The sequence below is a fragment of the Passer montanus genome, unplaced genomic scaffold, assembly GCF_014805655.1.
Source record: "Passer montanus isolate IOZ18808 unplaced genomic scaffold, ASM1480565v1 scaffold136, whole genome shotgun sequence".
NCBI lineage: Eukaryota > Metazoa > Chordata > Aves > Passeriformes > Passeridae > Passer > Passer montanus.
In genome coordinates, this window is record NW_024360497.1 from 480,221 (window position 1) to 507,727 (window position 27,507).

At 44.3% G+C, this 27,507-nt stretch overlaps 1 protein-coding gene across 6 annotated transcripts; it reads left to right on the forward strand.

Moving 5' to 3' along the window:
- The first annotated feature begins 1,633 nt into the window (after positions 1 to 1,633).
- Positions 1,634 to 27,216, forward strand: RBL1 (RB transcriptional corepressor like 1). Of its 6 annotated transcripts, none has more exons than XM_039699577.1 (21): positions 1,634 to 1,819; positions 2,861 to 3,061; positions 4,344 to 4,408; positions 4,500 to 4,628; positions 4,734 to 4,894; positions 5,651 to 5,700; positions 7,757 to 7,940; positions 9,377 to 9,543; positions 11,512 to 11,624; positions 12,160 to 12,263; positions 12,799 to 12,936; positions 14,481 to 14,645; positions 14,818 to 14,953; positions 16,924 to 17,190; positions 19,278 to 19,456; positions 21,297 to 21,473; positions 22,854 to 22,925; positions 23,106 to 23,190; positions 24,861 to 25,027; positions 25,421 to 25,603; positions 25,843 to 27,216. In XM_039699577.1, exons 1-21 carry the CDS (start codon positions 1,767 to 1,769, stop codon positions 26,011 to 26,013), a joined length of 2,967 nt encoding a protein of 988 aa, XP_039555511.1. In that variant the 5' UTR covers positions 1,634 to 1,766; the 3' UTR covers positions 26,014 to 27,216. The 6 variants fall into 6 exon arrangements, with proteins under 6 accessions (XP_039555511.1, XP_039555513.1, XP_039555514.1 ...); XM_039699579.1 differs by having other exon boundaries at positions 25,439 to 25,603; XM_039699580.1 differs by having other exon boundaries at positions 19,332 to 19,456.
- The last annotated feature ends 291 nt before the right edge of the window (positions 27,217 to 27,507 follow it).

A 27,507-nucleotide genomic window follows, 5' to 3' on the forward strand; every position in this document is an offset into this window, starting at 1 on the left:
TGCCAGTGCCACAGAGCAGCAGCTCTGGAAAAGTAGAGGGAAAAAAATGAAAATTCTCTCTCAATCCCCTTCCCATCAATCTGCATCAAGTGTGCCCTGTACATTTGGACAGCAGGCCTAGGAACGTCATCCTCACCCTCCCATGTGGCTTTTAGGGATGCTGGTTGTTTCATGGTGCTCCCAGGCATGGCTGGAGACCATAGGTGCAGTGCCATAGGTTGGCACTAATTCCTGAAGAATCAAGATTTCATCTCAAGAGGTATAAAACAATGCAAGATATTCAACCCTGCAGAAAATCAGTCCCACTCCCCATGTGGCATTGTTCTTCCCGTGGGATTTTAATTCATTAACAACTCCATACAGCACCACTACCTGGCTCCATTTGCCAGTGGCCTGGATGGGATGTGACATCACTGGTTTAGCTTGGAACTCAGTGCCAGCCTGCCTGAACACATCAGTTCAGGCAAGCCCAGCATGAGCCTTCAGAGGGTTTCAAGAAGTTGCAGTGTCCTGGACCTGTTGCAGGAGCAGCTGTGGGGAGTGAAAGCCAAGGCAGATGCTCCAGCCTCTCCTGTCTCTGGGCTCCTGCCAAACATTGGTTGTCAAGTTTCTCAGCTGGCTGTGCTATAGCACAGGTAGACATTTTACAGGAATTGCCTGTACTCTTTGGAAAAACAAAATTTTAAAGGAAAACCTCATAGTGACTTTCTTTTCCTCCAGAAAAGGACAGAGATTTCTGATAGAGGAATAGATGCACAAAGAACAAAGCTCGGCTCACCTTGAGGAAGACACACGTCTGGTCCAGAAGGAATAAATAAGTCTGTGGGACCCAAAGCCTCAATACCCCAAATGAAACATATTTCTTGCCTGCTTGACAGGCAGTTTTCCATGCTTTTATGGCCAATCTTTCCCCAAACAGATTTAGATGTTGGATTAAGGCTGGTTTTTATGGAAGTAATGTTTTGGAAAGCACGGAGCTGATCTGATTCTCGGTAAAGGACCGGCCCCACCAGCCCGCGGATCCCACAAACTGATCCCTGCACTTTGCAGAAGGGCATTTTCAAGAAACCCAACCCCACGATGTGTGAGTGGGTGGGAGGTCGGGCAGGGCAGGGGCTGCCAAGCGAGCGGGTGCGGCGGGGCCGGTGCTGAGCGCGCCCCGAGCACCGCCGGGCGGGGATCGGCTGCGCCGGCCGCGCTCCGTGTGCTCTCCGTGTGCTCTCCGTGTGCTCTCCGTGTGCGCTCCGTCCCACGCCCTCCAGCAGCAGGGAGGCGGTTCAGGTATCCTCCAGCGCCAGGCGGGGCAGAGCCCCGTTCCCTGTCCCCGAACCGGAGCTGCGGACGCTGCGGGACTCGAGCCCCTCAGAGGTGCGGGAGCCGCTTCCTGCCCGCGGGGCCGGCCGCTGTCCCCACAGCCGCGAGTGCTCCCAAGGGGGCTGCGTCCTCAGCGCGGCTTCCAGCGAAACCGGCACCGGCACACGGCTCCGAGCGCCCGGCATCGAGCCGCGAGTGCCGGGGAGCGCGGCGCGGCCCGGGAGCGGGCGGCTCCCCGGCCCTGCAGGGGGATGCGCGGGGCCCGGAGCCGCCGAGAGGATGCTGCACCGGCGCGTGTGCCAGGGCGCTGGGGGCCGCGGGCGCCGCGGGGCGCGGCGCTGCCCCGGTGACCGCGGCGCCCGTGCCCGCAGGGCGAGGCGCTGCACTGGCTGGCCTGCGCGCTGTACGTCGCCTGCCGCCGGAGCCGCGTGCCCACCGTGGGGAGCAGCCCGATGGAGGGGAACGGCGTCTCCCTGACCCGCATCCTGCGCTCCGCACGCCTCAGGTGAGCGCCCCGCGCCGGGACTGCCCAGGACCGCCCTGCCCGGGACCGCCCTGCCCTGCCCTGCCCTGCCCGGGACTACCCTGCCCTGCCCGGGACCGCCCTGCCCGGGACCGCCCTGCCCGGGACTACCCTGCCCTGCCCGGGACTGCCCTGTCCGGGACTGCCCTGCCCTGCCTTGCCCTGCGGGAGCCGCTGGCCCAGCTGCCGCCCTTGCCGCTGCTGCTCCGTGCGCTGCCAGCCACGGCGGGGTTAAAGCAGTAAATCCGCTGCTATTACAGATGGAAATTAGATGCAAATACATAATTTCCAACTTCAAGCCTTTAGGAAACCACCTGTGTGGGACCAGCAGCTGTTCTGCACACGCCAGTTGTTTGTCTCCGTAGTTAATTTCACCACAAACATCTCAGCGCGTGCCATCCCGGTACAGCGTGTGTCTGACTCGGGATTCAGGCCAAATCCCCACGAGTGCTGGCAGCCGCTGGTTTTTCTGGGAGCACAGCACTGGTGATCACAGAACCCACCTGCACGGCCCCGGCAGCAGCTGCCCTGTCGCTGTGGTTCTGACCTGGGCACCTGGAGCCCGGAATGTTGCTCTTGCTTGTTCCATTTAAAGACCCCACTCCCCGCTGAGCTGCTGGAGGTGTCAGTTGTTTGCAGCCCCAGCTGACAGGTTCTTGTGCAGGTAACTTTGACAGGCATCAACTCCTTGTTTTGTTGCCTGTCTTACCTCCACCTCAGCACACACAGAGCTGTGCCTGCACTTTGCTGTGTGCCACTGCCCTGCTCTGCACAGCTGTGCTGGCAGCCTCCACATCAAGTTAATGTTTCTGTGCCTTAAAGAGGGTCAAGGAGAAACCCCAGAGTGATAAAAGGCAAAAAGCTGATAACATACAGTTTGGGAATCTTAGCAAAATAAATTGTAAACCCACATAGTAATAATGTCCATCTTTAAAGGAGCGAATATGTTGCATTTTGGCTTTTAAATATTTTAGAAAGGAGGTTAGTTAAAGCTCAAAACAGACTTTTCTTTTTTCTTTTAAGCTTAATTCAGTTTTTTAGCAAAATGAAGAAGTGGATGGACATGTCAAACCTTCCCCAGGAATTCCGAGAGCGAGTTGAGAGGCTGGAGAGAAATTTTGAAGTGTCAACCGTGATTTTCAAAAAGTTTGAACCAATATTTTTTGATATATTTCAAAACCCTTATGAAGAAAGTTCCAAACCGCATCGAAGCCGGAAGCAGAGGTATTTTTTAGATTTGATGTGACTTTTCCCTGGAAAGAGTTATACACAATATAAGTATATGAAAATTAATTTCCAAAGTGATGGGGTCTGTTTGACTCTGAAATGCAGCCAGTGCTCAGGTCAGCTGGGCTTCATGTGCAGCTGCTGTAACACAGGAACTGTCCCACAGTGAAAATGTCAGGATGTGCTGGGGAGAGGTACCATGAGTGTGAGTTAGCTCCAAGCTGCAGTGAGATCAACACTTGAGATGTTTAGCAGCAATAGCTGAAGTAGCACAGGCGTGTTTTGTCTTGGCACAGTGCTGGCAGGGGGTTGGTGTCACACCAGATCCCTCTGCTCGGGGGCTGTCACGGCCCTGTGACGCTGCTGGCTGTCTGCCATGGTTGCCAGATGAGTGGAAACACCAAATGGGAAGAAGTTACAGCTGATGTGCTTATTTTTATGACAAATTTGGGAACGTGTGGTGTCATCTTCAAGACAAACATGGAATGTCTGCCTTATTGAAAGGAGTTTGTCCATACTCCCTGCAAGAATATGTGGCTGAGACAGCTTTGTAGTGAGATTGTAACCTTGGGGGTGAGGGAGCAAGCTGTGGGTCTGCAAGGTGTTTTTGTCAGTTCGTGTGGGTTCTCTGGATTTGAGGGGGGATAATTGTTCTGGTGCAGTGCTCCAGTGTAGCTCCACATCCAGGTGGAGTGCAGGGGGAGGTGCTCTGTTGGTGTTCCTTTCTCAGAGCAGTGTTGGTTGGTGCCACTGCAGCTTTGGCTGCTCTGTGGGTTGAGTCATGTCTTCCTTGGTCTTCCAGCTCCGTGGCCTTGGATAGTTCTGCTCCAAACAGGAGTCAGCAGCTGAGCTGTAGTACAAGCTATAATTGCCTGTTCTAAAGGGATGGCTTTTAGTAAAATATTTTGGAAAAGCCGTCACTGGAATATATATAGCCTTTGTCACCTCCCCACCTGTGGCTGGAGGATGGTTCTGTGCGAGGTGTGACACCAGCAGAATAGTGTAGCAGGGTCAGAGGCCAGAGGCAGCTTTGGCTTGGGAAGAGCTCTGGGAAGTTGTCGATGTGTGCAGGACACTCTGGAGCCAGGTCAGGCATCTTCTGTCAGGCAGTGAGAGCTGAACTCAGGACATGTAGCTTAGACTGTGCCTCGGTATGGAATTAAGACAGCAGCTTATTGTTGTTTTGAGCAGGGAAATTGAATGAAATTTGAACTGTAGAACAAGATTTGGCTTCTTGGAACTGAAGAGTAACTTCTCCCCCTATTTTTCTTGTTGACAGGCGGGTGCCATGCAGCGTCAAAGATCTCTTCAACTTCTGCTGGACTCTCTTTGTGTACACTAAGGGTAGGCTGCTTGCTTTGCCTGCATGGTTTGTATACATTCCCAGCTGTGAACTGCTGTTGTGTTGCTTGACGTGATGTGCTGTCTCTTAAAGGTAATTTCCGTATGATTGGAGATGATTTAGTAAATTCCTATCATTTACTTCTGTGCTGCTTGGACCTGATTTTTGCCAATGCCCTTCTGTGTCCAAACAGAAGAGATTTGCTAAATCCATCGTTTAAAGGTATGGTGGGGATAGATTATTTACAATCAACTGTGCTTTGTTCTCTTGGCTCATTTGAAATAAAGTTGAAGGTTGGTTGTCTTCCCCCCTCCTCCTGGTTCCCAGGCTTACCAGTGGAGTTCCACACTCTGGAGATCAAAGCCTCCAAGGAGCCTCCCTGCATCATTGCCATGCTCTGCGAGCTGCACGACGGGCTCCTTGTGGAAGCGAAGGGCATAAAGGAGCACTACTTCAAACCATACATTGCAAAGCTGTTTGACAGAAAGGTACATCTTGTGACTTTTATGAGCACTTGGTGGTGCTCTGTGGTGGTCTCGAGATCATTTAATCCTGCAGGTTCCCCAGGGGAGAGCAAAGGAACTTGTTAATGAGCAAAGGAACTCAGAGTGGCTCAGGTTTTCTTTGTATTTTAGCAGGAGCAGAATTCCCTCACACTTTTAATGCTGTGTGCTGTAAGGTCTCTATTTCAGCTTTTTATGTCAGTGAAGAATCTTTCCTTTCTTGACAGTGTGAAACTGAATCATGAAGGATGATGTTTTCTGCAGGCAGAAAAAAGCAATCTCCTTGTGAAATAATTGTATGGGATGGGTGTCAATGGATTGTGGATCCTGCTGCTTTTCTTGAAGTTGAGCAAAATGCTTTGGAAGGAGAGGTTGAGGTTGCAGATGTACAAATTGTCCTGTTCAGTTCTGATCCTGGAAATGTTTTCCAAGCTCTGTGAAACCTTCTTTGTAGTTGTTCACTGAGCCAGTCCCTAAGCCAGCAGTGAGCAGATGTCACATTGCAGGGCTGGCTCTGAGCAGTGAATTTGTCTGGAGCTTGGATCCAATGGGCTTTGTGCTCTGTCTTGATATGATTATATATATGATTATATATTATGTAGCCCTTTGGTCTAGGCCAAAAAAAAAGAGTCCAGTTCTGCACCTAAATCTCATTTTCTTTTTGATTAAGACTATTGTGCTGTCACACTTGAGACAGTTTTGATTTTATTGTCTAAGATACTTCTGGTTTTTTATTCTTAGATCTTAAAAGGAGATTGTCTGTTGGATCTTTGCAACTTTACAGAAAATAGGTAAGTTACAGCTTTTGTTCTCAATCACAGGACTTGGTTCATGTCTAAAGCACAGGCCTTTGTGTACTGAATCTCAGTTTTCCCGTTCCTTTGTCTTTCCATATTTAATGGGTTTTGATTATTTGACCACCAAAGCTGCTCTCTGGCTGAAGCACTTTCTGTATCAGAGGTGTGGCCAATGTCAGAGGTTCAAACTGCAGTTTTTTTCCTTGATATCAATATATTATGTAGCCCTTTGGTCTAGGCCAAAAAAAAAGAGTCCAGTTCTGCACCTAAATCTCATTTTCTTTTTGATTAAGACTATTGTGCTGTCACACTTGAGACAGTTTTGGTTTTATTATCTAAGATACTTCTGTTTTTATTCTTAGATCTTAAAAGGAGATTGTCTGTTGGATCTTTGCAACTTTACAGAAAATAGGTAAGTTACAGTTTTTGTTCTCAATCATAGGACTTGGTTCATGTCTAAAGCACAGGCCTTTGTGTACTGAATCTCAGTTTTCCCGTTCCTTTGTCTTTCCATATTTAATGGGTTTTGATTATTTGACCACCAAAGCTGCTCTCTGGCTGAAGCACTTTCTGTATCAGAGGTGTGGCCAATGTCAGAGGTTCAAACTGCAGTTTTTTTCCTTGATATCAGGTTTTTTTGTGCTTGCTCTGATTTTCTGGCAACTGTAATCTTTGAATAATGTAATGCAAGCTAAAACCTTGGCTCTGAAGGTTACAGATGTGTTTCTATACACATTTTATTCCCAAGCAGGGAAATCCCTAAATTTATTTCTCTGAGTGTATAAATCTGTGGATACTGCTGATGGACTAGAAAGAAAAGGAAGCAACAATTGCCAAACCACAAAAAAGAGGTGAACAATTTCTGTGGGAGGGAAGTGTAGTTGTTTCAGAAACTGTAAATTCACTCCACAGTGAATGCAGACTATAAAAAATCCTTGTCAATTTTTTTTGCCTTTTGCAAAAATACCTATTAATTTGTTTCTGTCTTTTGTTTGTGAGCTTTTAACTTGTTGGTTTGCTTTGGGAACTTTGAGCAAAGACTCAATTATTTTAATGTAGATAACACCTCAGTTTAGATATAAACTCATTTCTTTGATCATTGAACATTGAATTTCTCCTAGTATTTCTGTTTAAGATTAATAGTGTTCCTATTACTTCCTTTCCCTCAATAACACTGTCATATGAAGTGATACAGTAGTCCCTGTTCTTTTGCAAGTAGTCTGACATCTCAAAGACTCTTGTAAGTGGTCTCTGTGTTGGTTTTTTTTGTCCAGATTTCTACGGATCTTTACATTTTCCTAAAAGACATGGGGCAGACCTCTGATACAGTCAGGTTTCCCGTGGGATCACAGAGTTAGTTGTGTCATGAATACGTTGTTATATTCCATTATTATACATGCTGGAACTGCACTCCTGGCCCAGCTGCAGGCAAGATTATTGGTGCAAACCATTTCTGATTTTCATCCAGAAGTTCCATTTTGCTTCTCAAGTATATCTTTAAAGCTTGCAGCCTTGGTGGGATTAAACGTTCCTTTTTTCCAATTAGGTTTGCTGGAATAAAGAAAATGAAGGATTTGTTTGGTATCACATGTCAGTGGTGGTTTTAGAAATAAAACCCAGGCAGGTAACTCCTCACACTTTCCCCTCCTCTGCACCATTAGGAAAATTATGGGCCACAGAGTGGCAAAGCCAGAAATGCAGTGGAGCAAGTTGGGTGCAGTTCTCCCTGGTGCACACATTTAACCTCTGACCAGCTGAGCACTTCCAGATTGCTTTATTCACAACTGGTGTGAAAGCAAAGTTGGTTTTTCCCTCTTCTTACTGAAATCCAGGAAGAGTGATGCCTGCAGTGATCCTGGAGAGGTTTTGGGTCCATGGGCAGGCAGTGATGACCAGAGGCAGGTTGCTCAGGAGATGGAAGCAGCACTGCTGTCCAGAGCATGAAACTCTGACCCTGTGTTGGTTTGGGGCTGTACCTGAGCTCCTGGGGCACCTTCTTGGTTTCTTCAGCAGTTAAACCTTTGGTATAAAACCTGGGCTTCTCTTTCAGCAAAGCACTGAATAAAGAGTATGAAGAGTATGTTCTCACTGTGGGTGACTTTGATGAGAGAGTTTTCCTGGGAGCTGATGCTGAAGAAGAAATTGGCACTCGAAAGTTCTCTGCAGATGTGCCAGGAGAGAAAACAACAGCAAGAGCTCACATGGAGTGTCATCTGCAGCAGCATTTTGAAAAGGTGATTCATTTAACATGGCAGGCTCACTTGAAGAGCTCCTTCAAGTTTTCTCACCCTTATGCACTCTTTGAATTATTGAGGTGACTTGAAATTTCTTCTTCCTGAGAGGAAGATGGTGAACACAGGCTTCAATGCTGTCTTGCTATAAGGAGAAAAGATGGTATCTTTTTTTCCTGTGGAATTTTTGAAATAACTATTCCTTAAACAGAATGAGTGCACTTCCATGTGTAGAGTTTGGTTTTGTCCAAGGAAAATAAGTAAGTAATTAGTACCCAAATATGTAAGTCTTAGTTTTGATCAAGCTTCATTTATACCCATAATCACCACAAAACCTTGACACTGAATTAGTTTTCCCATTGTTTCATTTCTTAGGAAAGGAAAAGTCAACTTTCCTACTCTTCTGTGGAAAATAAGTTTCACTCATAAGCCTCAGCAAAGTCTCTCTTCATTACAAAAAGTAGCCTATAAACAGAGTTAATGTTTTACTGTATTTAAAAACGTAAAATGTATTTAATGAAGTTGACATGCAGGAAAACAGTTGCTTGATGACTTTTTAATCTTGGATAAGGGGGAAAAATAATATTGGCTGTGTGAACGAACCATATACTGTTTGACTTACATGTCAGTTAAAAAATAAGAATTCTTATTCTAAGATGCTGGTGCAAGTGTAAATGAATCATATGTCTTAGCTTTTTCTCCCAAATATAAGTGTATTCTGTGATCAGGAACATTAAAGATGGGAGTTGGAAAGGGTTTTATGAATTCTGAGCTTCTGTTTCTGTAGTATAATATCACTGTTTATGCATAACGACTGCAGGCTTCACCTTTACTATTTGCCTTGTATCTTCAGAATGTTTTCAGTTCAGGTAATTAAATCCAAAAACTTTCTTGTATCACTTTCAGAGAGCAGGATACAAATAGGTGAGTGCAGTCCACACTGCTCCATCTGCTCAGTGCCACTTCATCCTTTGGATGCTGGATGAAGGGAGGCCCATTTCCCAAGGAATGTTGTCCTGTGAATCTCTCCTGGGCAGCTCTGCCTCCCATTCTTTGTGTCGCCCAGCTAATGCAGTCAGGGACTGAGAATGGAAGCATGTGCTTCCTCTTCCTCGCCCAGTATTTTCAATGTTCAGATGAGCCTAAAAATTTACAGGTTTAAAAATTTTAGGTTTTGTTTTACTGTGTTTTAGTTGTAAAATCCCTTTGAGTTAATTTTTGTCTGCTTGAAGATTTGTTACATTTTCTATTTATGGAGTCCTGAGAAAACTTTGGCTCATTTTTAGTCACTTCTGAGCTCACAGGTGAAGCCTTCACGTGGTTCTGCTAGTGGTGTAATTTTAATCTTTGAAGGAATTTTGCAGGAGATGCTCATTTGGAAGGTAATTGAAACTGTTTTGTTGGCTGATTTATATTTGTTATTTTTCTCTATCTGACAGAAAAGGTCATTTGCACCTTCAACTCCACTGACTGGCAGAAGATACCTGCGAGAAAAGGAAACTGCCATCACTCCAGTGGCTTCAGCCACACAGAGTGTGAGCCGTTTGCAGAGCATGGTGGCTGGGTTGAAAAATGCACCTAGTGAACAACTTACAGCTATTTTTGAGTGAGTATGTCCACTTCAGCTGCTTTCATTGGCACAGAAACTCATCTTTTGGCTTTTTTTTTTTTTTTTTTTTTTTTTGGCGGGGGGGGGCAGAATATTTTGGTCTGTGTTTCTGTATTATTTCTTGTTGAAGGATCTTCTGTTTTCTTGATGATCTCATCTGGAGAAGGATGGCTGCACACACACATCCCCCGTCTGACTTGTCATCACCATTGTGTTAATGGAGCTTCAGCTTTTGCTGATGGTGATTTGTCTGTCTGCTTGAAAGCCAAATGCCTTTTTTGTTTGTTTACAAATTAAACAAGTACAATCAATTAAAAGATGTAACCATATTGGCAGAGGTTTTGGCGAAGGGCTTGTTCAGGTGAACAAGCTGCAGTCTTCACCCTCAGCTGGGAAGATAAAACTTAGAGCACCCACAGGCTGCCCATTTTTCCTGCACACTACTGCAGGGTGTGTTGGTCTTGCCCCATGGCACAAGGAGGAGCCTTGCAGTGACCCTGGTCTGTCAGTGCTGACCTGGAATAGCAGCAGCTGTGTTTCCCACTCGGGATGTTCAGGTGGCTGTTCCCTGAGCACACTTCAGATTTCTGCCTTCCTTCCTGAGCACAGCTCAGAAAAAGCAGTGATTGAATAGTAAATACCTGTGAAGATGCTGAGTGTTTGCCTAATATCTTTCCAAGTTAAGGTCCTGCTGTGTTACAGTGTAAGGTCTCCATATGTATTTTTACAAATCAGAATGGACATTTAGTATTAGCACTGATTTTTGACTATTTCAATCCTTTCATCACCTATCCGTATGCCTCCAGTTTTTGCTGGGTGCCTAGCAGCATACTGGGGTTAGTTCTGAATAAATCCAAGTTCTTTTTAAAGTAACTATCATAACTAGGTGAAAAGTATTACTTACTGTTCTCATCTTTGGAGTTACGTATATTTGAAAGTTTTGCTAGCACTAGTTCCTAAAAGTTTAGAGCTGTGCTCTGTGGGATGCATTTGGTTTGAATGTTTCTTTGATTGTTTTTATAAGGACTGATACTATTTATACTCTACAATTAAGACATCAATGTGTCTGTAATCTCTAATAAAACACGTCTTTGCTCCAAATGATAAACCAGACTGTCAATAGAGAGGTAAATATTAAAATGGGAACAAGAATTGAATAAGCCTTTGGCAAGAGCTGTGATGAGTACTTTGCTCATCCTGGATGTGAGTTCAGCAGGCTCTCAGGTATATATACTGTGTCCCTGGAAGACGTGGAGAAACTATAGTTTGGACTGTGTAATGTTCTATGCTCTTCAGTATATTTTTTTTTTCAAATTAAAATTCCATGGGAAAGCTTTGAAGTTAATTAGAAGGCTTTGTTCAAAGAGAAACCTTAGCTGATTTTAGTTCTAGCTTTTCTGAGTAATTCAGTGTCTTCATTTGACACCAGCCATGGGCCACTGTCCTCTAAAACAGAGTTGCTGGAAAATTCAGAAGCATTCAGAAAGAGCATCTCCAGCCAGACATACTGTGGCCCCTTTTTATGGCAGTGACAGTGTGGAGTTCATCAGTTCTCCCAGTCTTGGTAGGAAATGGGAAGATGTTGCTCTCTTCCCTCTAAGTTTGTCAGTGCTGCCTCAAACTGAGCCTGGCCTCTGTGGTGTCATGGGTGCCTTTGGTTGGTTGGCTGTTGTATCCTCACTCCTGGCAGGTTCATCTTTCTCCTCACTGCTGCTGTGGTTCTTGCTTTCTCCTGCGTTTGTTCAAGATCTGCAGATCCTCCCTGGCCCTTTTAGGAAGAGAGGACACAATACTTGTGTAGGTTTTATGTTTTCCTCTGTCTGCGTAATACAGGTTCTTGCTGATGAGGAGTGCTTGGTGTAATTTGCTTTTTATTTTGGTTTTATGGTTGTTGTTTCTTGGTATTTATTTTTTAAACCGGATATTAATTTATATAAACAAGGCTTTCTTTGCCTTTGGCTTCAGGTCTTGTGCCCGCAGCCCCTTGGAAAGCATCATGAGCAGAGTGAAGGAAATCGGTGAGACATTCTGTTGCCACTACACTCAGTCAACAGATGAGCAGCCAGGATCTCACATAGGTATGGACTGAAAGGCATGGGGTGTTTAAAAATACTAAACCAGGGCAAACAGATTGCATACCTATACTGTTTTCTGTATTTAATATAGTGGAGCTGGTTTTATCCCAGGATACACCCAAGCAGAAAACTGCTGCTGTCAAACAGTACACTGTAAAGAATAAAAATTTCTGGCAGAGTAAATCCAAGGCTGCAGTTCAAACTGGGATAAGCAAGAAATCATGGAAAAGCAACTCTTAACAAGTGTAAACTTGCATTATTGTTAGCTTTATAATTTAAAGGAAACTGAAAGCAAATAGGAAATTATTGCAAAATTACATCACAAGAAATATTACAGTAAATAATCCTTTAAAGTGTTTATGGAATTTCATGCTGTACCTGGAACTAGTGGATTTCTGAACTTTTCTATTTGTTTGCAAAGTATGTATGTACTCACATGAACTATTGTTTTGGGTGACAACAGGTCCTGGTCAGTTTAATCTTAACCCCGTTTGTGCCAGTGGTATTTGGTTTAATCTCTGTTGATTTTTAATTTCAGATTTTGCTGTAAACAGATTAAAACTGGCAGAGATCTTGTACTATAAAATCTTGGAGACCATAATGGTGCAAGAAACACGGAGACTGCATGGGAAGGATCTGACTGTAAGTAAAGAACCAGTGAAAGATTAGAACGCTTTTTGTAGCTGTTTCTTGGAGTTTGTCTTTGGGCAGTTCCAGAATAAACCACTGTAAAGCACTCTGTATATGTTGTTAATACTAAAAAGGGAAAATACATGGGAGCTGCCAAAATGTATTTTTCTTCTACTATTTAAACCAGTATAACTACCAAACTAAACATTTGAATTTTTGTTGCCTTCTAGAATTACCAATTTATGGACAGATAATGTTTATTATTTTCTTTACCCAATGAACACTACCAATACTTCATGTTAGACAGCACTGCATTTATGATGCACAGCAAGGAGGCCAGTTCATTTGTCCATAGCATGCAAAATGTGATAGTTTTGGTGTTGTTACTCTACTTCTGGTCTCCTCAACTTCCCTGTAAAAAGGAGGTTGTGGATGGGAGAAGTAGCCAGCTTTTTTCCAACAATAAGCTGTGTAGTGTTAGTGCCACAAAATTCCAACTTCTGTTTCCCACATCTGAGGCCAATGCCATTTTGTGTGCTCTCTCCAGGCTCTCCTGGAACAGGATCTCTTCCACCGCTCCCTGCTGGCGTGCTGCTTGGAGATTGTGCTCTTTGCTTACAGCTCCCCTCGCACCTTCCCCTGGATCATTGAAGTTCTTGACCTCAGGCCATTCTATTTCTATAAGGTAAATAAACCCTGGCTTGGGACAGGATCTGTATTAAAAATGGCATGTTCCTGGATGGAGAGTCATAGAGGATGATGCTCTTCCTCCCTAGGGAGTCAGGTAAGACAAGGACTGATGCTGAGTGTGCATTAGGCCTGTTCTAAATGCTGGCTGTCCTGAAATGTATTACTTGGGAGGTGTAATGCCAGAGCTGAATCTGAAATATAAAGAAAAAAACCCATTTTGTAGATTGTACTGGTCCGTATCATACTGCCAATCAACTTTTACTAGACTAAAGCCTTTAAGCATGTATTTTGTTGATATTTATATTTATTGACTACAATGTAGTTCTAAAATAGCAAATACAGATCTGAAATGTTGCCTTTGGCTGCTGCTACTTAGCACAGGCTTGCTTTGCTAAGTTTGGGGGCTCTTCCTTTATGTAACAGAACATAGAGTATCTTTTCCAGGGTTTTCTCTGGTTTTGGTCTTCATTTAACTACATTTTCCCCACTTCCAGTGTAACTTGGTTTTTGACTACTTCAATCCTTTTATCACCTATCCATATGCCTCCAGTTTTTGTTGGATGCCTAGCAGCTTGCTGGGGTTAGTTCTGAATAAATCAAGTAGTTCTGTTCAGATGACAGCAACCAAAAAGTTGAGGTCTTTGAGAAAGCTGGTTCATTATCTGTCCTTCCTTTTTCCTTTACTACTCATCTGCAGGGCAGTACTGGAACTGTAACAAATCAGTCAATATTGCTGTGGCTGTTGGTAGCCTCCATCAAAACTGGTACAGACCCAACTTTATGGAACAGATTTATGTTTGATTTGAATTTTCTCAGCTATTTAGTATATATTCTTGCAGCACTTTTATTTGGACAAAAATTGCCATTGCAGAGGTCTCACACAAGAAAGACTTGTGACATTTGTAACTTTGTTCTCTGGGTGTAGCTTCTGTAGCAGGAATAACCAAACATATCCATAGGTCTTCCAGGGAACTTTTGTGGCATTTCCATCTTTGGAGCTTTAGCAAAACAGGCTGAAAGCTCCTCTGATAGGGGTAACACAGGGTGGATCTTGTGTTGGAGTATGATACTGCAGTCAGCTCTGTTCAGCCCCCATTTGTCCTTGTTAAGGGTTCTGAATGCTTCTTGAATGAAACTTTAAAGCAGTGGTTTTCATCTCCTCGTGTTATGGGCTGCTTGTTTGCAAGAGCTGAAATGCTGGGGCTGTCCCATCCCCTTCTGAGCAGCTGTGCCTGATCACATCTCCCAGCTCAGTGCTGCCCAGTGCTTTCACTTGTGCACAGTTAGCAGTGGTGAGAGAGGCCCTAAAAACCCCTGCAGTGGATTGTTCTGCACTAATGGCATATCTGCTGTCCTCTTCCAGCCCCCAGGTTGCTTTGGGAAAGGGGCTTAAACGAAGAGGGTTGGGGAAGATGAAGATGTGTGGAGGAGGCTGGAGCACTCTGTGTTGATGTTTTGAACAGGAGCCTGAAATAAATGACAGATGGTGTTAAACATGAGCAGTGTGACATCGCTGTGTGTGTGTGTCATTGCCATCAGGTTATTGAAGTGCTGATTCGCTCTGAGGAAGGACTTTCCAGAGACATGGTGAAGCACCTCAATAGCATCGAGGAACAGATTCTGGAGAGTCTGGCCTGGACTCGGAACTCAGCACTGTGGAATGCACTCGAGGCCTCAGAAAACAAAGTCCCAACCTGTGAAGAAGTATGTGATCTCATTCCTGTTACTAGGAAGTTCATGGGTTTTTTCTCACTTGTTTTTTTATTCAGAAAACTGTTCAAATGAGATTATTACTGCAGAAGACCTTCTATTAATAGATTGTCACAAAGAAGGGAAATTAATTTGTTTTCTTATACTGACATTTCTTATTGCTCAGGTAATATTTCCCAGTAATTTTGAGGCCAGCAATGGAGGAAGTGGCTTTGGGCACTTGCCCATGATGCCATTATCTCCCATAATTCATCCTCGAGTGAAAGAGGTTCGGACAGATCTTGGTGGGAGTTTAAGACGAGGTAAGTTCAAGGCTTCTGATATTATTTGAATGTGTGAATTTGGGGAGAGGGTTACAATTCTTTGTAATTGGAAAAAGCATCCTTGAATCTGAATTGAGAGTTTGGAATTGTGAAGTTTATTTGATCAAGAGTAGGTCTAGATGCACTCAGTCAAACCTGTGCTGTGAGTAACTGGCAGCAGACAGTGCTCAGACAGTGCTTCCATTCTGGACTGGAGCAGCTTTTGCTGCTGGCTTAATGCCAGGGTGACCTTACTCTGAGGTGGGTTGTCATCAATCACTTATTGTTCATTGATGTTCAAATTTTTCCTTTTTTTTTTTTTTTGCTTAGTTTATGGTCAGTGAGTTTGACTGGATTTTTAGATATAATGACAGAGCTACACTTACTCCAGCTTCCTGCAGAACTGTTTCTGGTTTCTGTGCAGGGGTGGAGGACAATGCTTGGCTACAGTGTTCTGTCCTCTGAAGCTGATCTTTGCAGATTCCTGGATCTCACACAGAACTGTCTCCTGACAGTGAGGGTGCAGAAGCAGTGCCAGCACTGCTGTTTCCTTTGCATGCTTCTCCAGTTAAGAATTGCTGCTTTTGTTGTATCCCAGACACTGGTCCGTATGTTCTTGCACGTGCTCCATGGACTGGTGGTTGTGTAATGTCTCTCCTTCGGTGTTTGTCCGGCAGCAAACAAGGCTGTTGGGTGTTTTTTTGAATACTCCTTAGAAAGATGTAGAAGCAGTTTCTGTGTTAGGGTTCGCTGATGGAAGAGGAACCAAACTGGAGAGGGTGTCTTATATATGGGGAAGGCTGTGTGAGACACAGCTTTGTATATGAGAATCTGGTGCTGGAGGCTTCTCCTAAATTCAGTTGGGAGGATGGTGGGGATAGGAAATGTTTATTTGTCTTTGGTGCCAAGAGAACCATCTTGGCAGAGTTAGAAGTAAGGTCTCCTGTGGAAGGTCAAGCAGCTACAGAAGCTGAGCTGGGTGGCACCACCGACCTCCTGGCCCTGGTGCAGGGGAAGCCGTGGGAGAGATAAACTCAAGGCAAAATCAAAAGTGAGGACATCAGTCTGGTCACTGACTGCTCTAAGGAGAGAAGATGTAACAAGGACATTGCTGGTGCACAGGAATATAACAGGGACCTGCTGAGTGAAAAGATTGTGTTGCTACAGTAGCAGGGGCAAAGGGTTCTGAGTGTAAAATTTTGTACAGAACTTAGAGAACTATAAATGCTGGTGACAGTGTAATAAATGGGCTTTGCTTGCATAGCATGGTCCGTGTCTCTCAATCCCTGCAGTCTCCAATCAATCTTACCTGGCCAGTTATCCAGGTAATTTCTGATTGATGGGAAATAGGAAATTCTTGTCACTGTTATTGTCACAGACTGCAGCAGAAATGCAAAAAGCCTGTGAACAGAAACCTGGTACATTAATGCTGTGTACTTCAGGCTTATTACTGGAGCAAATGTTTGAAAGCAACAGAAAAGCCTGAGAGGAACTGGGGCTATGTGAGGGTGGAGTCACCTTATTACTGGGGGCAGTTTAGAGAGAGTTTGAAAGCCAGAGCATAGGGAAGACAGCATGTCTGAGGATTGTGGTCTCAGGGTTCCTGTAGAAGAGTGTGTTCACAGGAGTAGCACTTACAAATATTCCTAATTGCTAGACTGATGGGAGTAAGTACCTGTGATCCCCTGTGTTCCTCAGTCTCTGTGGATCAGAGTGGCTGCTCAGCTTCCATGTGGTACCTCATGGCAGAACTGCGCTGTCTGGGGTGACTGCAAAACTAAATGAAGTCAGACTACAGGTCTTGTTCTTAGCACTTCAGAGCAGTGAACTCTGAGAGCAGGCCTGAGCTATAAGTGATCTCTGCTGGTGTAGTTGGAAGGTATCCTTTCACCTTCTGTGCAAAAGTATTTCCATTAAGCTGCTGTTGTTAAGGTTTTGTTGCATTTATTTTTTCTTCCTTGACATGCCAGACATGCAGCCATTGTCTCCAATCTCCGTTCACGAGCGCTACAGCTCTCCTACAGCTGGAAGTGCTAAGAGAAGGCTCTTTGGAGATGACAGCCCCAAAGAAATGCAGATGGAAAAAATCTTAACGAAAGGAACTAAGCTGACAATTGCTCCAGCATCAAGCATTGGTGCTGAAAACATGTCATCATCTCCTGCCCAGACAATGCTGACGATGACAACCACTACAGTACCAGGACAAGCAGGACAGAAGGTCACTATCCCACTGCATGGTAGGAATTCCTGCTGTTTTTCTTCTCTACTAGGATGTTTTCTTTAGTCTTATGTTATGCTTAGACCAGCCATGCATCTTGAAAGTGTGTTGCTTTTTCTTTCTGAAAAAACAGTTACTTTGTCAACAACAGCTGTCCTGGTTTGAAGGACAGGTGTCTGCCAAGGAAGGTGGGAACCTCCCTTGGAAAGGAGAATATGACCCCCTTCCCTCCGAATTATTAGCACTTTGAAATTGCAGGGCTTTCAGGCAAAGACATGAGAAAAGGAGCAGCAGTTCCTTACTAGCATGTGTGTGTAAGAAGGCAAACAAGCAGCAGCCCGGCAGCACCGAGGGCAGACGCAGAGCCCAGGGCGGCCTTCTCCCGGCCCAGCCCCTTCCCTGCGCTGCAGTTCCGCGCGCAGCCAGCAGGGGCGCTGCTGGCTCCCGGCCGGGCGGGGCGGGGCCATGATTCCCCCGCGGCTGCAGGGGGCGCTGTGGCGCAGCTCGGCCGCCCCTCTGCGCACGGCAATGGCGGCGCGCTGGGGCAGCGATGGAGAAGGGGCTTCCTCTGGAGCCTCAGGGACAGCCGGTCCCGCTGCACCTCCGGGTGCTGAAACGCACTGCAGCAGGAACCTCGGAAGCAGCTGGAACGGCAGAGGCGAGCTCATCCCGGAATAATAAATGAGATGTAGCAGAAACTGCACAGCTGCGGCCCTGCGGGGCGTCCCGGCAGGCAGGGGTACAGGGCTGCAGCACAGCGAAAACTCAGAGCAGCGGCAGAAGAACGGCTGGGGCAGGCAGGGGTCTCCTCTGCAGCAGCAAGGGAAATGTGCCCTCTGGGAGCAGCCGGGGGTTGGGGTCCCGGTCTTTTCCCCTGAGGCACCCAGCAGAGGGCAGGGGTCCTTTCCAATGAGGCCGGGCGCCAGGGAGGCCCCGGTTCGGTGGCTGCCTCATGAGCAAACGCTCACTGGGGGCACAGCAGCAGGCCGGGGCTGGGCTCGGGCAGGGGCAGCAAGCGCCCACCACGAGCAGCAGCAGCACCACGCTCCTCCAAACCCAACAGCGAGAGAGGGCGAGGAGCCGGGCCCAGCCTCTCACTACCCGCCGGAAGTTTCGAGGTATCTTTTACCTTCCAAAGAGAAAATCCCCCAGGTAAAGACAGTAGCCAGCTGAACCCTTCCCCATCCTTACCCTGAGCTGTGGCAACTTCTTTTGTCTCTTTAGTTTTTGTCTCTTAGAAATGTATGGAGAAAATTCCCTTAGACAAAACAAAAGGAGCAATCCTAAGCTCCAACAGCAACTAAAATAGTTAAGTTTATGTTAACAGCACATCCTCAGAGACATGTGATCCCTGGCAAACACACCGAGGATTCCTCCTCTTGAAAAGATCATGTTTGTGCTCCTTCCAGTTATACCAGTTATACCTCATGCACTAAGCAGTATTTCGCTTTTCAGCTCCGTTAATGATTTACTGCAATTTGTCTTAATCTGGTCTGTTAAAATCTCAAAAGGCTCTGGAACTTCTCAATAAGAGTTACGTGCTAACATTAGCAAAATACTGTGAGACTTCTGTTTTGTGGAAGTGGGGTGATAATTGGATATTTCTGAAAATGACACATGAGCAATGAGTTATAGCCATTTCTTAATTTAAAAATTGGGTCTATAGTTAAAGATTAAAACAAAAATTCCGCACTACTCATGTTTAAGGACATTTTCAGCAAAATAATTTGATTACTGAGGAAACTAATGATGACTGTGTAGGATATGCTGCCAGTTTTGCAGAATAAAAATAAAAAATAAAGAATGCCCACCTTCTCCCTGTAGAGTGGAAAACCAAGTTCAGAAATTGTGATTGCTTGTAAACTTTCTAGTTTAAGATTACCTTCAGAAAAGATCATTCACATTCAGATTCTCCTTTTAAGTTTTACCAGAAATGTAATTTTTACTATTTCTGAAGACTCCAAGGGACAGAGTATTTTCAGACTGTAGTACAGAGGATGAGATGTCTTCAGTATCAAATGTTCATAAATGAGATTGATTTGCTGTTTGACTCCGCAGCATGAAGAGAGCAACCAGTTTATTTCTGGGTATGTGTATCCTCTCCAGGCATTGCAAATGACATGGGTGGAATCACCTTGATCCCCATTTCGATTAATTTAGGCCAGCCATGTAAAGTGGATGCTCAGGCTCCCTGCCACCCTCCTGGGAACCAGGCACAAGAAGTGCAGCTGCCAGCGGCCAGTAAACCGAAGAGAACGGGCTCCTTGGCACTGTTCTACAGGAAGGTGAGTGCCCTTTCTCAGAAGGGGAGCTGTTCTTGTGCTCCTGGCCGTGCTGGAGCCTCCCTCCCTGTGCAGCTCCCATACCTTCAGTCTTCAGTGCCTTAAGCTGGGCACATGCAGTTCTCACGTACCTTGAAGAAGAAGGAAGAAGATGTTGAGTGTTGCAGAGAGTCCAGTTTCCTCCTTTCCACCCATGAGATTTTTTTTTTCTTTTTCATTAGAAGCTTCTATAAATAAATATCAAAGGCATACTTTACTTCAGATTTTACTTCTCTTGGCTATTTTGGTTGCCCCTACATTTGCAAGGGTTGGACAGATCTGACATGAGAGGATTTTCCTGTGTCTCACTCATTGAAAGCTGCACTGCTGTGGATCCAGCATCTGGAGATGCTCCTTTGACACTTTTTAAGTCTGCCCAGCAGTGCTGATCTTGCTGGGCTGGAGACTCACAAAGCAGTGATGAATAACACAGTAGCTTAAGGTTTCTAGAAAGAATGAGTTTGAAATCATGCAGGATTTAAAGATTAAGTTAAGAACTGGGTGTCCTTCAGAGAAACTTCTGATGACTTAATTATAGTTGCTTTCATTTTCAGTGTGAATTTTGTGAAGGGTCTTTGGAGGAAGTAGGGTAACTTGGTCTAGGTTGACTACAAAGAGACTATCCATAAATTAGTCTCTCTCAAAAATATTAGAAGGTTTTTCTTTGCTGTTATTTTCTTACTAGGTAAGTTATTTTCAGAGGTTTTCCCCTTTGAGGGTATCTGTATAGATACAATGGAACTTAAGAAGTTCTACCATGAACAATCTTTAAGGTACATCTTAATACAAAAAATAATTCCTGGAAACACTTGTAAGTCGCATCCTTTGTCTGAACTATCAGTTTTCTAATTTTGCCAGTGACAGGCGGTTTCTCTGAAGAAGGATTAATAATTGATCAGCCACCTGCCAGCTGGGAATGTTGCATTTTGGAAGTTTTACTCTCAGCTGGGGAGAACTTCAGGCGTAGCTGTGTCTTTGACTAACCATGTCATAGGCAACATAATTCCTCTTCGTTATGAAGAACTAAAACCTTGACTTATATTTGTTTTCAAATTTTGACCTTCCATTTACAGTGATCATTGTACTCACAATGATAATTTCCCCTACTTTCCTTTCTTGCTCCTGTTCAGTAGAGCAAGTGAAAATGACACTACCCCTTCCTGCTTTCCAGCATAAAGAAAGGGTCTAATTAGTTAGTGAGGGATATGGAAGCTATAGGCATAATGTTTTTAGGTGCATTTTCTGCAAGTGTTAGAGATTCAGCAGTTGAAGAGTGGATAGCTTGGTTTTTGAATCCCAGAATTCCAGAATGATTTTGGTTGGAAAGGACCTAAAAGATTGAATCATTCCACCCCCTGCCATGGGCAGGGAGACTTTCAAGCTAGAGCACGCCCCATCCAGTCTGGCCTTGAACACTCCAGGAATGGAGCAACACCAGCTTCTCTGGGCACCCTGTGCCAGGGCTTCACCGCCCTCACAGGGAAGAGTTGCCTTCCAGTATCCCATCTAACTCTGCCCTGTGGCAGCAGGAAGCCATTGGCACCCAGGCCCTTGTTCCAAGTCCCTCTCCAGCTCTCCTAGAGCCCCCTTAGGCAGTGGAAAAGGCTCTAAGGCCTCTCTGCAGCCTTTTCTTCTCCAGGCTCAACAACTCCCACCCTCCCAGATCTCTCATGGGAGAGGTGTTCCTCTCCTCTAATCATCTTGGTGGCCCTTATAGAATATCTCTGCTTTGATGTCTTTTATTTCTGCAGGCCGGGATGAGCTTGTTTGGCTTCACTCTTTAGTGTGTGTCTTTTCCTTCCAGGTGTATCATCTGGCAAGCGTGCGCTTGCGTGATCTGTGCTTGAAACTGGATGTTTCCAATGACCTGCGCAGGAAGATATGGACATGTTTTGAATTCACATTGGTTCATTGTGCTGATCTTATGAAAGACAGGCATTTGGACCAGCTCCTTCTCTGTGCTTTTTATATCATGGCAAAGGTAACGTGTAGTTTTAAGAAATTAATGGAATTTTATGTTCAATTTTGTGTTCAAAATAGCAGGTGTGTTCAGCATTTGCAGTTTGACTGATTCATTGGTGTCATTACTGGAGGGAGGGGGAAGGTCCTTTCAGGAAGTGGATGAAGTCTCAGTATGTTTTTTTCCTTGTTTTGCATATCTTAGCTCACTGGTTTGTTGATGGAAGTTCTTGACAGAGTTTTTCTTCTCTTCTTGAGTGTGTTCACAGTAGCACTGGTTGACACAGACAAAGCACTGTGTGGTCTTACTGCCCTGTATTTGTTTTCTGCCCCATTTGTCATCTTGACAATCTGTCAATCTGAACTAAAAATTCCATTACAATCACAGAATTAGGCAGGTGCATAAATTTGCAGGAACGAATTTGTGTAATGTGGTTTCTATTCCCAAAAAATCCTTTTAGCTTTTGATGATTCAGGCTGAGGAATTGAGGTGGTTCCTATTGTACTTCATTTCTTATTTCATTTGCCAGCTTTAAGGTGGTGTTAAATTGGATTTTGAAACTAGACTATTGGTTTGACTAAAACTTGAGCTGATGGTTACAGTGTCCATCAAGCCTAATTCAGACACAGAGTTCAGGAGGCTAGATTATGTTTTCTTGAGGGCAAATGAAGAGGAGCACTGTGTGGAGAAAAACTGATGTATAAATTGTGACTACCTGTGCTCTTAACTGCAGCATGGGTTAGGCTCACCTGATGTCAACACTGATAGCAAAGCCATTTAATAGTCAGTGCTCTGTGTTTTATCGTGTAATTTGTCCATTGTTTTGGGTTTTTTATAATACAGGCTTTTGAATGCTGTCTCCAGTGCAGTGTGAGACCTGACAGCTTAGCCAGAGACCTTGACACGTTGTCTCTTGGCTCCTACTACAAAAATTGTTGCTTTGTCTGCTCTTAAAATTACAGATGTGTGGCTGAAAAACAAAGCGCTTTAAGAAATGAGCTATTTTGAAATAAAAAAGCAAAGTGAAATTGCATGTGTGTACCTGCCTAATGTCTTGTTCAGGATTTCCCCACTTTCTGTTTAGAAAAGTTAGGGATCCAGTTTCCAAATTCGCAAAACACATTTTTTACTTAATATTTCCTTTCTTTAATTTTAAGTGTCCCTGGAAGAAAAGTCTGGAAAGGGGTAATGCCTAAGCATCATAAGCAACAAAAACTTTAGTGGCTAAGAAACAAGGAATTCCTGAACCAGAAGAATCTTTGTTGTTTCATGCTCTCATCACTAGAGATAATTTTTTTTATTATGTATTGATAGTAATGCTCCTCAGAAAGTTACATACTGGACCTAAGCAGCCTGGCCTTCATGCTTGCACTTGATCTTCAACAGCCTTTTCTTTTCCAGGTAACCAAAGAGGAAAGAACTTTTCAGGACATAATGAAAAGTTACAGAAATCAGCCACAGGCAAACAGCCATGTAAGTCCATAGCACTGGCTTTACTTTCTGTGAAGCTCAGAAGTGGCTTTTCAAGTTTTTATGCTTATAAGAGAAGTCATATCCTCTGCAGTGTAATACTTGTTCCTGTTCAGTTGGATTTCATCTCATCTGACTTCCTTGCTTTCCTCAACAAGAGTGTTTTTCCCTGGTGTCTTGTAGGTTTATAGGAGTGTCTTGTTGAGAAGTACATCTGATGATGGTCCATTGGACAAAAATGCAAACCCAGATATGGAGATGACAGAAGGTGAGTACAGCAAAGGAATGTGCTCTTTCAATAACATACTTGGGGCTTTTAAAGAACTGGACTGTCAAGTAATAAGAAGCAGAACAAGTTTTACAGTTTTAAGTGTATTAAAGAAAAATAAATATATTGTTGAAAAAGAAACCATCTTGTAAGTAGTTCTCCTGTGTATTAGGTATGGAAAATACACTTCCTAGTTGGAAAGAATGTTTAATTTCATTTACTTGAATTTAGTTGCTCAGGGTGGAAGTCTTTTATTAGTGTTAATGATATTGTAGTTCTTCCTGGATGGCAATACTGATAACAAAGAAGAACGAAGATAAACAGTACCTGCAATATTATGGTGGGGTTTTTTTAATATTGTCTATTCTGAAGACTGCAGTAGGAAGAACTTGTTTCAGAAAATAAAAATGCTAACTCTCCAGGACTACCATTTTCTAATATTCAGGTTTCTTTTAAATAGGTAATGCTTTCTTTGCTCTGGTTTAGAGAAGAAAAGGGATAAGAGTAGTATTTGAGAAAAGCATGGAACTGTGCCATACCTGTTTTGAGTGACAGGAAGGTGAGAGATCACAAGCCCATGTATGAACCCATGAGCAGAGCAGGTCATATAGGAACCCATGAGCTGATCTGTAGCCAGACACGTGGAATTTAGTTTGTTCTTTGTGGAAAATTCCCTCTGGGTGGGATTCATCTACCTTAATGAATATTAGAGCCATTTTTAAAGGCCTGTTGAGGATTCTGTCAGGATCATGGAAAGTACTGATCTCTAAATCATGTCTGACACCTCCACAGTTACTGGATGACTTGGAGTATCTGAAGGGACACTGGGCTCTGGTATTTTGTCAGACTTCAGTCTATGGACTCGTGTCTCCTTTACGCAGTATTAACTCCAGGTCTTTTGACGCCAGTTCACAGGAGCTGTGCTTGTGTCGTGAGAGAAGGAAGGCAGATGAACAAAGGAGTCACTTATGGGTGTCAGCTGGAGCTTTGGATGTTTGTCTCAGTGCACTGATTGCCAGAGACTTTGTGTGCTGCTCTATTTTACTTGGCAGACAGCAGAATGCAGGAGACATAGAAGGTTGTATTCACTAGCACTTTGGCTTAATTAGGGAAGAGCAGACATCAACAGAAATGCACTTGCTGTGTGGCTGCAGCTTTTCCCACTTAACAGAACATGCCTGAAGAAATGATGTCCCAACTTCCTTGGTGCAGATCTAAGTTGAGCACCAAGTTTTTTTTCTTTGCTAGCTGGTCACAAGAGACTTTCAGAGAAGCCAAAAGCTGGGAGCTGTCAGACTGCTTAAAACTTAGTTTTAAGACCAAGTAATGGCTTTGTACCACTCCCCATACTCCCCAAAATAAACATGGAAGAAGGGGTCAGTTGTGCTACATTTTCTTGCTACAGCTATTTCCAACTTTGGAATAAAGGTTGGTACTGGCCTTTTTAGACATAATGTACAAGCCTGCTCACAGCAAATGGTAGCTCCTCCTGATGTTCATAACCACCTGCAGCACATCCTTCTCCTGGTTCAAGCACATTTCTTGAATTCCTGTCATTGACTGGTCAATTTATGGACAAGTTCTTGCCAGCTGGACATCCTAAGTTTAACTCTGATGTGCCTGGTTTGCCGATGCTGTAGTTTTGAAATCTGAAGCTCTCTTATTGTTAGACTCATCTGTGAAAGCTGGCAGCTCCTTGGGACAATCTGCAGCAGAGAACTCGAGTGGGTCACAAACAGAGGAGAGAGGAGACCTTATTAAATTTTACAACGCAGTCTACGTAGGAAGAGTAAAGTCATTTGCACTGAAGTACGATATCACAAACCAGGATCATGTGGTAAGTAAAGTATTTTGGAATTAATACTCGCAGAGTCATTTTCCAGGCAGTTAAATGTATGTCAATAACTTTGTCTTGTCACCTGGTGTGGATCAAGTCAGATAATTGGAGGTAATGGTATGAGCACTTGCTTTAACAACCTTTCAAGAGGAAAAATGTAGATGCTGCTCAGTTTGCAAAGGCATTTCCAACTTCTTTACATCAATGCAATACCCATTTGCTCAAATGCATGTGGACTGTCTGTGTAAGGCAGATTATTTCTGTCGCTTGGTCATTACTTGATCTGTTGCTTCACTGTCACAAGATAAAATTTTCTAAAGACCTGGAAGTGCAATAATCCTCTCTTGTGTGAGGTTCCTGCTCTCGGGATGTTGTGATTGAGCTGCTGTGCAGACGTGTGCTGTGTTGCAGATGGAGGCGCCTGCGCTGTCGCCGTTCCCCAGCCTCCGGCAGCAGGCGGCGTCCCCGCGGCGCGTCTGGCAGCAGCACTGCGTGTACGTGTCGCCCCACAAGAACGGCGCCTGCCTCACGCCGCGCTCCGCCCTGCTCTACAGGTTCAACGGCAGCCCCTCCAAGGTACAGCCAAAAAGTGCTTGAGAAAGGGTTAACTGCCTTCTAAATACGATGTGGTCTAGTGCAGTTCTGCTGTGTTATAGTGAATAGTCTCTCACTTTGCACTCAAAGGTAGAATTCTGTATGTGGACTCCATCACTCGGACGTGCAGGATAACCTTAACCTGTTTTTTCTCTGATATTTCAGACATAGAGCAAGTTTGAAACAGTCAGAGTAACTGATTATTCTTGTCTTGATTGCAGAGTTTGAAGGACATCAACAATATGATAAAACAAGGTGAACATAGGAGTAAGAAGCGAGCAATAACAATTGACAGTGACACCGAATCCCCCTCAAAGCGACTCTGCCAGGAGAATGATGATGTTCTACTAAAACGTCTGCAGGATGTTGTCAGTGAAAGAGCAAATCACTAAAAAACTTCTTCTGTGGGATCTCTAAGTTACAGAGCTGGATACAGCTGCTGTGCTATTTATTTCTTGGTTTTGTATATAGACAACTGTCAAGTTCCTTCAACACTGAACTTTCATCTGACTTCCACAGGACGCAAAAAGAGTTTTGTAGGAAATGCCAGTCATCTTCATGCCCAAAGACCACACTTTACTATAACTTACTCTGAGCTGTTTTAGCAAAAGAGTGTTCTGTGAAAGCCATATTGGATGTTCTCAAGCCTCATTTGCAGCAGCATGAATTCTGAGTGTAACTCAGCTGGTAATACCAGTTTTATTATTGGCATAAGAGTGATAAAGAAATTAGTGAAATCAGTGAAATTTCCTCAAGCTTTTGGCATTTAGAGAACAAACTTGCAAAGTGCCTTATTTGAAAAGAATATGGAATTTTATGCGTTATTTTACTGTGGAGTAACTGGAGGGAGAAGAAATTAATTATTTAGCTTCGGGAAGAGCCGAGTAGTTTTGAACAGTCCGAGCTTCTGTTAAAGGGTAGGTTGTGACATGTATCTGACAGCTTTTGCAGTAACAAAGGCAATAATCTAAAAATGCAAATAGTGGTGACTTAGGTTGGACTCTGGTAAAGCACTGAGATACAGTTCTGTGAGCCTGAATTCCCTTTCTCTTGAGCCAGTGGTGCTCCACGTTGGAAGCCACAGAGCAGCCTGCCCTGGTTGCTGTTCATGGCAGCTCACCCATGAGGAAATACAGTTCTAGCTGAAATCAGCAGCTGGGGTTTGGCCATCTCAAAGCTGTTCAAATGCACAAATTCATTTAACAAATGGAATGTCTTGTTTTTTCCTGAAGACCTTTGGCCTCTTGTGTAGTATCTACACTGAATGTAAGCCCATCACATAAGGGGGTGTGTATGTGTGAGGTTTTGTAGCTGTTGAAGGCTTGGGTTCACTGGAAAAGTAGAAATTCCAGCATCCAATTCTTGTAACTGACTTTAATGCTGAGGATTTGGTAGGGTCTGTTTTACCAAAATGGAGAAAAGTCAGGGTTTACTCATTACTGTAAATCAGTAGTTTGATCTTATTTTATAATTGTATTTAAGGTTAGAGCCATAGAGAAACTTCTCAGCACTGTAATTTTCAGTTTCTGTGTAACTGAACTGAAAAAAAAAAAGAACAATTACATGGGACTTATTTGAGGGGCTCTGTTCTCTTCATTGGCATCATAGAATGGCTTGGTTTGGAGAGGATCTTCAAGATCATCTCATTCCCTACCCTGTGCCTGGGACTGTTGTCCAAGTGCTCCTGGAGCTCTGGCAGCCTTGAAGCCGTGTCCATTCTCTGGGGAGCCTGTTCAATGCCCAGCCACCCTGGGGGGAAGAACCTTTCCCTGCTACCCAGCCTGACCCTCCCCTGGCACAGCTCTGTTTCCTTGGGTCCTGTCTCTGGTCGTGGGGAGCAGACCTGATGAGGGCTGACCTCAGTCTCCTCCTGGCTGAACAAGCCA

What these genes read in the sequence shown, in the direction of transcription:
- RBL1 (XM_039699577.1), top strand. Translation starts at nt 1,767, where the DNA reads ATGGAGGGGAACGGCGTCTCCCTGACCCGCATCCTGCGCTCCGCACGC. An exon ending in AAGTCCCAACCTGTGAAGAA is followed by an intron (nt 14,646 to 14,817) that starts GTATGTGATCTC and finishes CTTATTGCTCAG; the next exon opens with GTAATATTTCCCAGTAATTT. An exon ending in AGATATGGAGATGACAGAAG is followed by an intron (nt 23,191 to 24,860) that starts GTGAGTACAGCA and finishes TCTTATTGTTAG; the next exon opens with ACTCATCTGTGAAAGCTGGC.